Consider the following 11,751-nt stretch of genomic DNA (forward strand, 5'->3'; position numbering starts at 1 on the left):
ATTCTCCTTTAACAGTTTCCTGTGGTAGTGTTTGTTTGCAGAAGTATGCACCATTGTTGAACCTCCCTTTCTGTTATGGCTACATAAAGACAACTGTCAAAGAGTGCTGCTCCCTTTTACCTGCTGCAGTGTTTGTGTAGGATAGAAGCATGATGTTTCCCTTTTTTTAATTCTTTAAATCTCACCAGCTAAATGAGTAGAAACTGCATTCTCCATACTTCACTGTTAGATCCTGTACAAAGATTGGGTCATGGGTGTATTGGTGTCTTCGGCCTTGCTCAGGAATGTTGGAGCTGCAGGTGGCCAAACCTGATGGGAGTCAACAGATGGTGTTTTGAAGAGAGTTGGCATTTGGGTGCAGATGAAGCTCATACATGGTTGTACATGTATTAATTTGGAAATTATAATATAGAGTTTAGACCACTTTGACTTTTCTCTGTACCATTTTGATAAACGGAGGACAGATGTTTTTTTTTGGTCATTTCTTTATTCTAAAAAAAAACATTTGTCAAACAAACAGTTTCCACAATGTAAACAATTTCTCACATCAGTACACACAAGCAGGATTTATGAGGAAAAAAAGTAAGAAAAGGCCAAAGGAAGCCACTTTAAAGCCAAAAGTAGTGAAGGACGCTGCTTCCATTTGTACTCAGTGCTGCGTTAGACTCAACGCTAAAGGCCTCTGCTAACAAAAGTAGGTGATGTGAGCACTGAAATGTGACATGACCTCAGAAAGCGTCAAAGAAAAACATGGTTTAGTCGTGCACATTTGTCCATTGACTTGTGTCATCACTTGAGGAATAACATACAAGCCCTAAACATGAAACTTCACAGGCAGAAAGCTGCTCTGTGGCAGGACCAAGACAAAAATGCAGCATTTCCTGATATGTCACTGGCTAAATTGAATAATCAAGTGGCTTTTATTACAGCAGAAACTTCCTTCAGACCTCATTAGATCTCTCACATCTCCTCCCTTGAAGCTACCACAGAGAGAGCTGCCTTAAAGGACTAAGGGTCACATCTTTGTAAATCCACCATTCTAATAACCTGGACATGCTAGCTAACTGAAAAACCAAGAACAACCAGTGCTAGGTTTGTGTCCAACAGGTGGAAAACAAGCCAGTAAGGTGAAATGTGGGACAATGTGCTTTTAAAGCAATAACAGACTTTGGCAGAACATTAGTGGACACAAATCTGTAAGAAGGCAGGTCATTTTTAAACATCCATCCTAACCTTTCAGTGACTCTTCAGATCAGCCAGAGTTCAGCGCTGACAACTTAAAAAATTAAAGCAGTGAGACTTTAACACTGAGCCGGTGAAAAAGCTTAGAATCCAGCAAACGGCTCTTTTCTCCTTTAGTGCTCAGTCAATTATAACAATGTCTAAACTACTTGCAGTAACTAGCTGCCTATCTACCTCTCACCTTTTAAAGTCTAGTCAAAAAAGGAAAACATCACTCCAGTTATAACACTAGTAATACATGGCTGTGAGAGAAGAGGAAGTAATCAGCAGATCCTCATCCACTTTCCTTTCTCATTTTTTATCATTTCATTTTCCTGAAGGTTGTTTATGATGATTCAACACCTGCCCAGTGGAACCTACAGTACAGATATATATATATATATATTGTGTTCAACCACTTTCCTCTGCAATCCAGATGTTCAGCAGTTGCCATGGTGATGAGCAGGTGGGTTCGCTCTATGGTCATGGCTTTCTTCAACAGCTTGATGATCCAGTGTCTCTCTTTATTTTGTTCAGTGAAGTGTGTGTTTGGAGTTGCTAGCTGTGTGTGTGTGTGTGTGTGTGTGTGTGTGTGTGTGTGTGTGGGGAGGTAGGTGTTCAGTAGAGGGGCATCACATTGCTGCCTTACAGACCTGCTGAGCAGCCCCTTTACACGCTTTCCAGCATGATTCTAAGCTATGAGCTATGATGTCACCTTTGGGACCTGAGCATGCTCAGTTGATCATGTGGTAAAGTGGCATGTAGTGGTCCTCGGGTACTAAGGCTACAAAGTTAATGGTTATAAGGTGAGAGAATTTTCTCTGAGATACACCATGTGTGCATGCGGATGTGTGTTTCTATTCCTACCTTTGTGTGTGTGTGTGTGTGTATATATCAGTGTGAGTTTGGCTGCTCCACTTTAAGCCCAATCAGTGAAGGAGGCATCTGCCCTGCAGTGGATGAAGAGGTGGAGGTGGGAGGAGAACCCCTGAGGCTGGAGTTCCCGGTGGAGGCGGAGGTAACTGCAGGCCGGATAAGCGGAGGTGGAGGGTGGTTGTGGGGGGTTCGGTTCTGGAGCGGGCGTGTCTGAAGGGGAGGGGGCTGACGGAGGAGGCTGGGGGGTGCTGAGGGTGGAGCCGGGCGCAGCAGAGGAGGAGGCTGTGAGAGGGAAGAGGGGGTCTGGGCGGAAGAGGGGGGAGAAGAGCCACCAGCGGCATCTGAGGGAGAACCCTCCATTTTGACCTGCAGGAAGAGAGAGTGAAGTAAAGGGTTAGAGGAAGTGCCAAAGAAGCAGACATGGTTAAACAGAGCAGCAGTAATGTGACTGAGGAAATTGAATATAGGTCATCACGAGCATCTGTAATATCCTGTCCTATCCTCACTGGCTCACCTCATCTTCCTCTGCAGCTCCATCTGTAGCTGCCGTCATCTCCTCGCTGCTCCTCCTGGGGTCTCGCTGGTCTCGGCTGGTGGCCACCTGCTCAGCCGCCCACTCCCTCAGCACCTCGTCCAGGTTGAATCGGCGTCGGTAGCTTACAAAGAACGAACTCACCTGCACAGGCAGGCACAGAGACAAAGTTAAAGAAGAAATAAATGAGGACAGAAAGTTGTGCTGCGTTCAAGGACATAGAGGACACAAGACAAATGAAAGGAGGGATAATGGAGATTAGAGCGATCCCATGAGGGAAAATGGTAGACAAAGCGATGAGGGAGAAATCAGAGAAGAGATGACAAGCCAGCGGGCAGCTCACACCGCTGGATGAGGGTTAGAGTGAGGTCAGTATAACAAAAGTGCAAAGCTCACCTGAGCTGGTGTCTTGGTTCCTATGACTTCAGCGATGGCTGTGAAGTCTTTACCATAGCGACGGATAGCTGGAAAGGAAACATCAGGTTAATATTACATCCATACACCACTCATGACCAAAAGCTGTCTTTCTGTCTATCAGTATGTTGGAGCAGAGACACGATGAGCTAAGTATAGTGAGCAGACATGTTTACCATTGACCTCCATCTGAGGTCGTCAGCTAGCTGAGTGCACCTGCTCTTTTCCAGGCCTGACCTGCTTCACAGCCACATCACTGCACACATCCGTACGTTTCAGCTCCTGCATGATGTGCTTTACTGTTCAGCAGCTGCAGTGTATGAGGGCGTATGCTTCAGCATACAAAGAGGCTGCAGCTGCTGGGTGAAGGTGGAAATACGAAGATGGTGTGCGTGTGTGTGTGTATGCATCATTTGTGTGCAGAGGATATGGCTGTCTATGAGGTAGGAAAATGAGAGCTGTGCAACACAAGGTGATGCTGTGGGCAGGAAAGGAAGAAGGTGTTCCAGCCTGTACTCACCCTGCACAGCCAGGAGCTGCTCCTCTGTCGTCCAACGAGAGTTCATTTTAGGGGCAGGCTGAGAGAGAAGAGAGAGAGATTAGTGTGTTAGAGAGAAGGGGAGAGAGGGATGAAGATGACAGCATGAGAGCAATGAGCAGATTAGGACTAATATCAAACCCACAAGGGGTGAAATAATAGCTGGGGGAGATGAGGAAGGGCAGAGTGAATAAAAGTGAGTGAAGAGTGAATGACAGAGGAGTGAATACAGTAAAAAAAGAAAAATCAATGAGGCAACAGATGAGGGATGTCGAAAGAAAGGAGTGAACAAGGACCTACCTCAGTGGGTCTGCATATATCGATACCTGCAGATAAGCTGTTTTTCAAACTGCTGCTGTTCTGTTTAATAGACTGAACCTGAGATAGGAGACAGTAAGATATTGTTAAGCTGGCAACACTGCAGCTGTTGATCAAAAACCGTTTCTTTGATGATAGTTGGATGTCCTAAGATGTACTGATACGTGCCTGTCTCTTGAGTGAAACCAGCTGTGTGTCCAGCTGACGTACAGTTAGAACACCAGCATCATGGGATGCTGACAGAGCGGTCAGGTCTCCCTGGTCCAGGTGCATGCCTTTGGGTGGCCTGCGTCGGGCCCTGAGCGGGTGGTGCCTGTACTGAGCCCCGATGTTCTCCTTCTTCACTGGTCCACAGCGGCTGGGGGTGGCTTTTTCAGACCCTGTGCTGCTGGGGTTCTGTTTGACTGCCTGCTTGGACAGATAAATTAAATCAGTGCTTCCAGAGGAATATGATTGAGATTGAAGGAAGGATCTCTGTTTATCTGAGCATGCGACATACACACACTCTTTTCCACTGCTTACCTCTTTCTTGGTGTCGATCTCAAAGTCACTGTCACTGCCTGGGTCTCCTTCCTCCAGCTCATCATTACTGCAATGAAGAATGATATAACTAAACTCACTCATCCCTGAGCTTCAACCCCAACCTAGTGTCAACATTGCTGTAAAACCATGAAACACTGTCTGAAATGCTCAAAAACAAGTCAGCTGAAAACAATGAGAAAACATCATTTATATTAATGAGACCTGTTTCCGAGGATGATGTGCTCATTGAGTGAGCAAAAAGACAAAAGGTTTTGTAAATGTCACATCTCAGGTGAGGTGTTTCTGTTCTGACTTTCTTCCCTCTATCCATTCCTCCTCTCTTCCTTCATAACAGTTTCCTCAGAGGTTCAATAAAGTTTCATGGTCTGATTCAAACCTGTCATCTTTCTCTCTCTTGCTGACCAGCCTCCTGGCCTGTCGGTCCATGACAGAGGTCCTGGTCCTGGTCTTCTTCCAGCTGTAGTAGTACTTCACCAGGCTGGAGATCGGCTTGTCTGGAAGCTACACAAGAAAATCAGTTGTGTTATACATTTTCTGTAAGGTGTGTGTGTGTATGTGTGTGTTTGCCCGTAGTTTCGCACCATCTGCTGGATGCGATGGAAGCTCTTGCCGTGGAAGCTAAAGGCCTGCTCAAACAGCACTTTATCCTCGACGGTCCACTCATCTGGGAAGGGGGTGAAGTTGGCCAAGTCGGCCAGTGAACGCTCCACATCGTGTTTGTGCCATAATAACATGCCCAGAGCCTGCAGGAGCAAGAGAGAGACGGGTAAGAAGACAAGACACACTAACAGGAAGGGCAAGAGACTACCTGTAACAGCCTGTGGTACCTGCTCCATGTTGTATCCATGTTTTTCTTTAGCCATTAGGATGTATTCATCCACTGAAACAGGAGAAAACAAATGGATTAAATGAGGAAAGAACACATCAGTAAAAGAAGCAGATGAAAAGAAAGCACACCAGTGTGACGGTGAACAGGAATGGAGAGTAAAGAAAGAATATTAAAAAAAAGAAAAGAGAGTGACTGAATATGAGCACAGATCATAGAGACAGAGGGAAAGTGCTGGAGTTAATTGGTGTCCCTCAGTCGGCACACAGCCATTACACTGAAGGTCAGGTTGTTAAGCTTGTTCCAATGAATCTGAGGTAAGGTAGGTGTGTGCAGCTTACACATTGCATCAGAGAGCTGACTGTTGGGACACCAGACCAACATGCTCCTCTGGTCCTTCTCACTGTAGCGGGTGGGACTGTCTGAGGACAAAACAGGGACATTTGACTCAACACAGTGTACACATTTACCTCCATGTATATATACCCACAACTTCCTCTTCATGTGTGCATGTTGAATGTCTGAACCTGTCTTTATCTTTACCTCTTAATCTAAATCTTTGTTACATTAAATGTCATCTGTTTTTCAGTGACAGCATTAAGGGACAAAGGCATCATTGACTCCTCTTTTCCCCTCTCGCCTTCTCTTCATTCTCCTGGTTTTCAGCTGCAACATCAGTCATTTGACCTTCATTCCTCAACTTATCTGCATTCTCCTCCTCCCTCTATTTCAACTTCCTTGTCCAGATTTACTCTTCGATAGTCTCCCCTCTGGATGGGTTGTCGGAACAAGCACGGCGGATACAGTATCTTCAACTTCCCACACTTACATCAGGAAATAAAGTTTCTACTGGAAAATCCTACAGTCCTCCTTCTCACCTCTACAGTATGTCTCCTTCTCAGCCCTGCTTTTCTTCCTCCCCCTATTCATCTTCAGATTAGTCCTCACTGTCATCTCCCTTTAAGTTATTCTCTCCTCTCCTCTTCCAGCTTACCTGGTTTGAATTCTGGGATCTGAGCCTGGTAGTCGCCTCCCACTCTGATCATGCTGTCTGATGGGAGAGACAAACATGAGTTTGACAAACATGAGTTTTTATTTCTAGAAGAGATAGTGTATTTAAGACAGAAGTGAATGTGGCATCAGTGTTCCTATAACTAGGCAATAAAACTTTCCAAGAAGCTGCAGAGCTGGATAGACTAGATCATAGGACAGAGTGTGGTGCAGTACGGGGAAAAAAAGAGATAAAAAAAGATAATCCTATTGATAAACATCTTCAGGTTTTACTTACATGCTCTCCTCTCTAACAGGCTTGAGTGTTTGTTTACTTTATCAGGCCCGTCATACCACATCGACACATCACAGATGAGAACAATCAGTATTAACATGACTTCATGTGACAATTAATGCACTGTAATGTTAATGTAATGTAACCACCACAAGATATGATGACCCAATCTGAACTCATAATTCCTGCTGCATCTGCTCTCACCATTATTGTTTCTAGATGATAACTACTTACACAAGCTACTGCTTAATAAGCCTAATATTAATATAATATATATAATATATAATATAAGCCTATATGTTTTTTTAACAGAGGTCCTGTATATCAAGAAAGGCCTGACTCCTTCTGTCTGTAATACTGTAGGAAACCCTGAGGATATGTAATTAGTTTAAGACAGTATTACCAGTCCTTAGAATGTAAACTGTTCCAGGTGAAGTATGGTAAACATGATATTTTTTATTCATATGACCCTAAGTCACTAAGTGACAGAATCCTACACAGCTCTGGCAAAAGACAGGCCAGTGTCACAGTGGATGTCAGAGACAGTAAGTAATCAGTGTTGTGGTGAAGCTAGACAGGAGCAATGGAGAAAGGGTGGAAGGTAAGGAGAGCGAAGAGATGCAAGGAAGCTGAGCAGTAGAGGGAAGAGGCAGATTACTGTTTCCTTAGGGACAGAGGGCAAGAAGGGAGGAGAGGGGAACGACAGAAACACGAGTAGTTGTATGAAAAGGATGAAGAAGACAGGAAGGGAAAGGAATAAAGACAAATGATGCTTAAAATAAGGAAAGAGAATGAGAGAGGATCACTACAGGATGAACAGAAAGTCAGTGGATGAAAGAAACAGAGGAGGAAGAATGGATGACTGTAGGCAGAGGATAACATGGATGAAGAGTGTGGGAAGGGAACGAAGACAGAAGGAGCGGGTGACAGAAGAGCTCTGTGCAGGGACTGAAGGGGCACTGCAGCAATGCAATGAATGTGACTGGACCTGCAGGCCTGATGCATCGGTGCAATACATACACGCAGCAATGCTTAATATTAGAACAGCAAACCCAGACGGTCATAGTTTAACAAGTGTGCATGTGCTACCATGAGCATGTTCTTCATCGCTGCTCTCCTCCTCAGAGTGTGGCTGGCTGTTGCCGTTGGTTACAGTTTTGGCTCTGCTCCTGGACAGGACCCCGGCCCCCGAGCGTTCCATCACTGAGGGCATGGCTGCAACACACACACACAACCTATATATAAGATTTCACTGCTTAAATTCCACCAATCATCAAATGTTTCTGTCTGCAGTGATTAAATCTCCCAATAATCTGAGTTAAGTGTTTTGTTAATGTGTTGGCTGTTTTTCGTTTTTCACTAGAAACCCTATAAAACCCACTTAACTCTTGTAAAGTAGAACGATACCTTATGCTGCTACCTTGGAAGTAGGGCTGAACGATCTGTCGTTTTAGACCGAAAATCGCGATCTCAGATGACGCGATTTTGAGATCGTCAAAGCCACGGTTTTTTGCACTGCTCCTAACTGAATCAGGTTTTGTTTTGTTTTGTGGAGTTTGTTTTCAAATGCTACGGCTGAAAACGAAAAGAAAACGGAGCAACTGGTCCCTAAAACGAACTCCACCTTTATGTTCGGTGCTGTTTCTGCCGGCAGCAGCAGCGCGTCTTAAGCCTGTGTCTGTGTGCGCGCGCGCGACGTGTGTCGCAGTGGAAGGGCCGCGTGTAAATGCTACGAGCACGTACGCGCCCACGAACATTACCAGCTCGTTATATTCAGATTCGCTGCTGTTGTGCCGTCAGCAGCTCTTCTACACCTGTGTGTGTGTGTGTGTGTGTGTGTCGCGCGCGCGCGTGTGTGTCAGAGGCAACAGCTAATGACGTCACCAAAACAATAACGCAGGCATTTGATGAAGAGGCTTTACATGAGGACTCTAGTAAACGGTGGACAGAGCTAACAGCAGCAGCTCCGTTTTTCCTTAGATATGATTCCCATTAAAGTTTGATCATTTGTTCTAAATCACATTGAACTTTAAGAGTTACTTAAGTCTCCATACTGTATTTATTGTTTAACCTTAGGAGGCACACTTCAGTCTGTTTAAATGACTGTTGAATAATACTTTACAGAATTGCATTAGTCTTCTTTTTAACCTATTTGAAATAAAACTTTATTTTGTTCTGTAAGTTATTTAAATTTTCATGTTTATTGAAAACTAATACTGAGTGCACGTTATCAGCATTTACTTTTAGATCTACTGATAGTTTTTGAGAGGTGACAGAGTAGGCTACCTGAAGTCATTTACACAGACAAATGCTTGACATGATTTGAAAAAAATCGTGGATGAAATCGAAATCGCAATATTTGCCAGAAAAATCGCAATTCAATTTATTCTTAAAATCGTTCAGCCCTACTTGGAAGCAAACCCATTATTTCCCCGGAGCAGGGTTTATTTTTCCAAGACTGTACAAGATCTCATTCAAATACAACAACTCATAGTTTTCTCTTTCTTTAACCCTCAGCATCACTTTATAACTAAGTATCTCCTTAGTTAAAATGCCCTTGAACAGTTCAGTGCTGTAATGGTACTAATACTCCATTACACTGGCTCTATATTGATTAAATATACAGCATCTTTACAGAGATTTCTTGAGTTTCTGATGTGTAACCACTCCATCACAGGACTAACAATGATAACAAACAAAAACACATTTTCCTAAACCAAGGGAAACACAGTACTGCAGTGTGTGGCCTACTTGTTCAGCACAATCATCTTTGTGCAAGTTAGCATCAGTCTAAACTGAAAAATATTTAAAAAGATGACAGAAAAGATGCAATTAATTGACTAACTGCTTTTTAATGATAAAGTAAGCTGCAACTATTGACATAGGCTTAGTCAAGTACCCCAAAAATGCTAAATGGGGATGTTGCTTTAACATACATCATCACATAGATGTGACACTTGTCATATGCAACATGTGTGTGCCACTCAGACACACATTGACACACACACACACAACCACTGACAAGCAGCAGCATCTTGAAATCACAGGGCAAAACCGAGCCATGACCAACAGGAGGGCCCTCCTGCTTGAAGGGGTCTTTCATTGTAAGTATCATCCAGTCAGTGCTATATTATTACGTGACCAAGCCTCGTTTTCTTCCCCCTCTCTCTCTCTTTCTCTCTGCATCTCCAGGCCAGTGGATCTCTCAGCAGTACAAAGGAGCAGACGGTCAGCTCAGGACACAGCTCCACACAGCTGAACTCATTTCTTATACACAAACACAGCGCGGTTAAAAAGTGATCACAAAACACAGACGGACCTGGATCAGGATATAAACATGCATGATGTGTGTACACTTGCTTCCTCTCACCACCACACCAGCAACTTCAGCCTCAGTTTCCCAAGTTACCCCGCAGGCAGAACAAAGCGCAGGCGACATGAACTTACACCTCTCTACTCCATCACATTAACACTAATGCTTCTAGATCAGCAATCAGAGGCATCAAATCACATCTGCCAAACTCCCTGCAGGACAATACAAGTGGCTGAGGTTCTCTTGGGGTCTTTGTCTGTCGCTCCTCCCGGTGCCCCCCCTCCACTCCCCTTTCGAAAAAAAAAACTACAACAGCTGCCTCCTCCAACTTTCATAGAAACATTACGGACTTGAATATGACAGATTATGTCGATATACTCTGGTTTAGGAAATGAATGGAGATACACATAAAAGGGAGAACGACCCGTGTAATCCCGCCGTGATCCACTTTACAGGGAGTTTCGGGGGGTTGGGGTAGCCTCGATCGCTCTGGCAGATTAATCAACTATTACGTGCACTAAGAGATACACCCATAACAGATCAATGTTAAATCAGGGTATACTGCCTGTTGTTTAAAATGTGTCAATCAGATTCTTTTGCTTCTGCCCCTGGTCAGCATGAGGGAAGCTCACACAACTTTTTCCTCACAATATTTGGAAATGTGCGTGACTGACCCAAAAGCCAGTGTATCGTAACGATTCAAGTAATATCTAACAATATATTATTTTTCTGCATTATTCATATCTGAGTGACGATTTAGATGCATCCTTTTCGACTCAAAACGTTGATAATGCCCTGTGCTTACACTTTATTTGTGAGCACTACTCTTACTAGTTCTTTTTGAGTATGCGTTTATAATGTTGGCTTTCATTGAATCAGTTGAATATAAAACTTCCACAAACATGTGGCTTCACAGCTAGTGTTTTCAGGAGAGCCACGTTTAACCGGCTAAAATCAATATTTTAACAGCTTTCCTCAGCAGTCATCTGTGCCGTGTGTCACACTTTGAAGTCCTTTTGTTTTCCCCACGCTTACGTTGCTGTTACTACTACTGACGCTACTGTCTGCTGCTGGTGCTGGTGGTGGTGGCATGGAGTAAAAACTCGCTCTTTTAAATCATAATAAGTCAACTGGAGGTTGTTCTGGGACGCCAACACACGGCGTGTAGCTATTTGGATAGTTAAAGTTAATTTCTGGAGCCTGAACAATAAAACTAGGCGACATTCTCCCCCCTCGTCAAACTGCACTATAAGTCTATCCTAGTTGGCTGGTTAGGATGCTAGCGTTAGCCGGTTAGCTTGCGGCTAGTACCCTCGCGTTACATTAGTAACGTTAATAGTTGGAAGTCGAGATAACAGTCACACTGTACCTGCGTTTCGTTCCTCTCCGCTTCCCCGCTCTCAAAACTTATCTGAGCCTCTGTCCGCGGTTTATAGTCCTCTACGAAGTGCTACCAGGTAATTATTGCCCCTAAAACGGCTTAATTCTTCCCTAATTGATGAGCACAGTCAGTACAATGAAGTGAACTGCATGGATAGATGGAAGCAGCCGTGAGTGTGTGTGCGCCGGGGAGACGGACAACACCCGGAGAAAAGTGAGGTGGACATCCGCTCCTATGCCTCTCCCAACGCCGACGGTTTGGATTGACAAAATGTAGTCCTACAAAACTATGAAGTTTGGCTTTTTGATGTTTTGTGTCCATCATGAAATTTAACATGTAAGATTATTTTATAGTCCGCGTGTTCTACTGAATTGATTTGATTTAGTATTCCCCTAAATTATACCTGTTTCCCTGCTAATTCAGACTACAATTATTATCCAGAGGTAAGCACTGTAAAAAAGAAGGAGATAGCAGAAGTCGTTTTATTTTCTAAATTATGTGGCT

The 11,751-nt window shown here is 44.0% G+C and overlaps 1 protein-coding gene across 1 annotated transcript; it reads right to left on the reverse strand.

Annotated features, from left to right (window-relative positions):
- Positions 1-599: 599 nt before the first annotated feature.
- rcor2 (REST corepressor 2) lies at positions 600-11,421 on the reverse strand. The gene is made up of 14 exons (XM_028429227.1): positions 11,236-11,421; positions 7,643-7,768; positions 6,263-6,319; positions 5,610-5,690; positions 5,270-5,322; positions 5,024-5,185; positions 4,819-4,943; positions 4,422-4,488; positions 4,068-4,307; positions 3,882-3,959; positions 3,564-3,621; positions 3,026-3,093; positions 2,612-2,773; positions 600-2,463 (listed from the first exon to the last, which is right to left on the reverse strand). Exons 2-14 carry the CDS (start codon positions 7,764-7,766, stop codon positions 2,116-2,118), a joined length of 1,623 nt encoding a protein of 540 aa, XP_028285028.1. The 5' UTR covers positions 7,767-7,768; positions 11,236-11,421; the 3' UTR covers positions 600-2,115.
- Between the last annotated feature and the right edge of the window lie 330 nt (positions 11,422-11,751).

This window comes from Parambassis ranga, chromosome 18, assembly GCF_900634625.1.
Source record: "Parambassis ranga chromosome 18, fParRan2.1, whole genome shotgun sequence".
NCBI classification, from domain to species: Eukaryota; Metazoa; Chordata; class Actinopteri; family Ambassidae; genus Parambassis; species Parambassis ranga.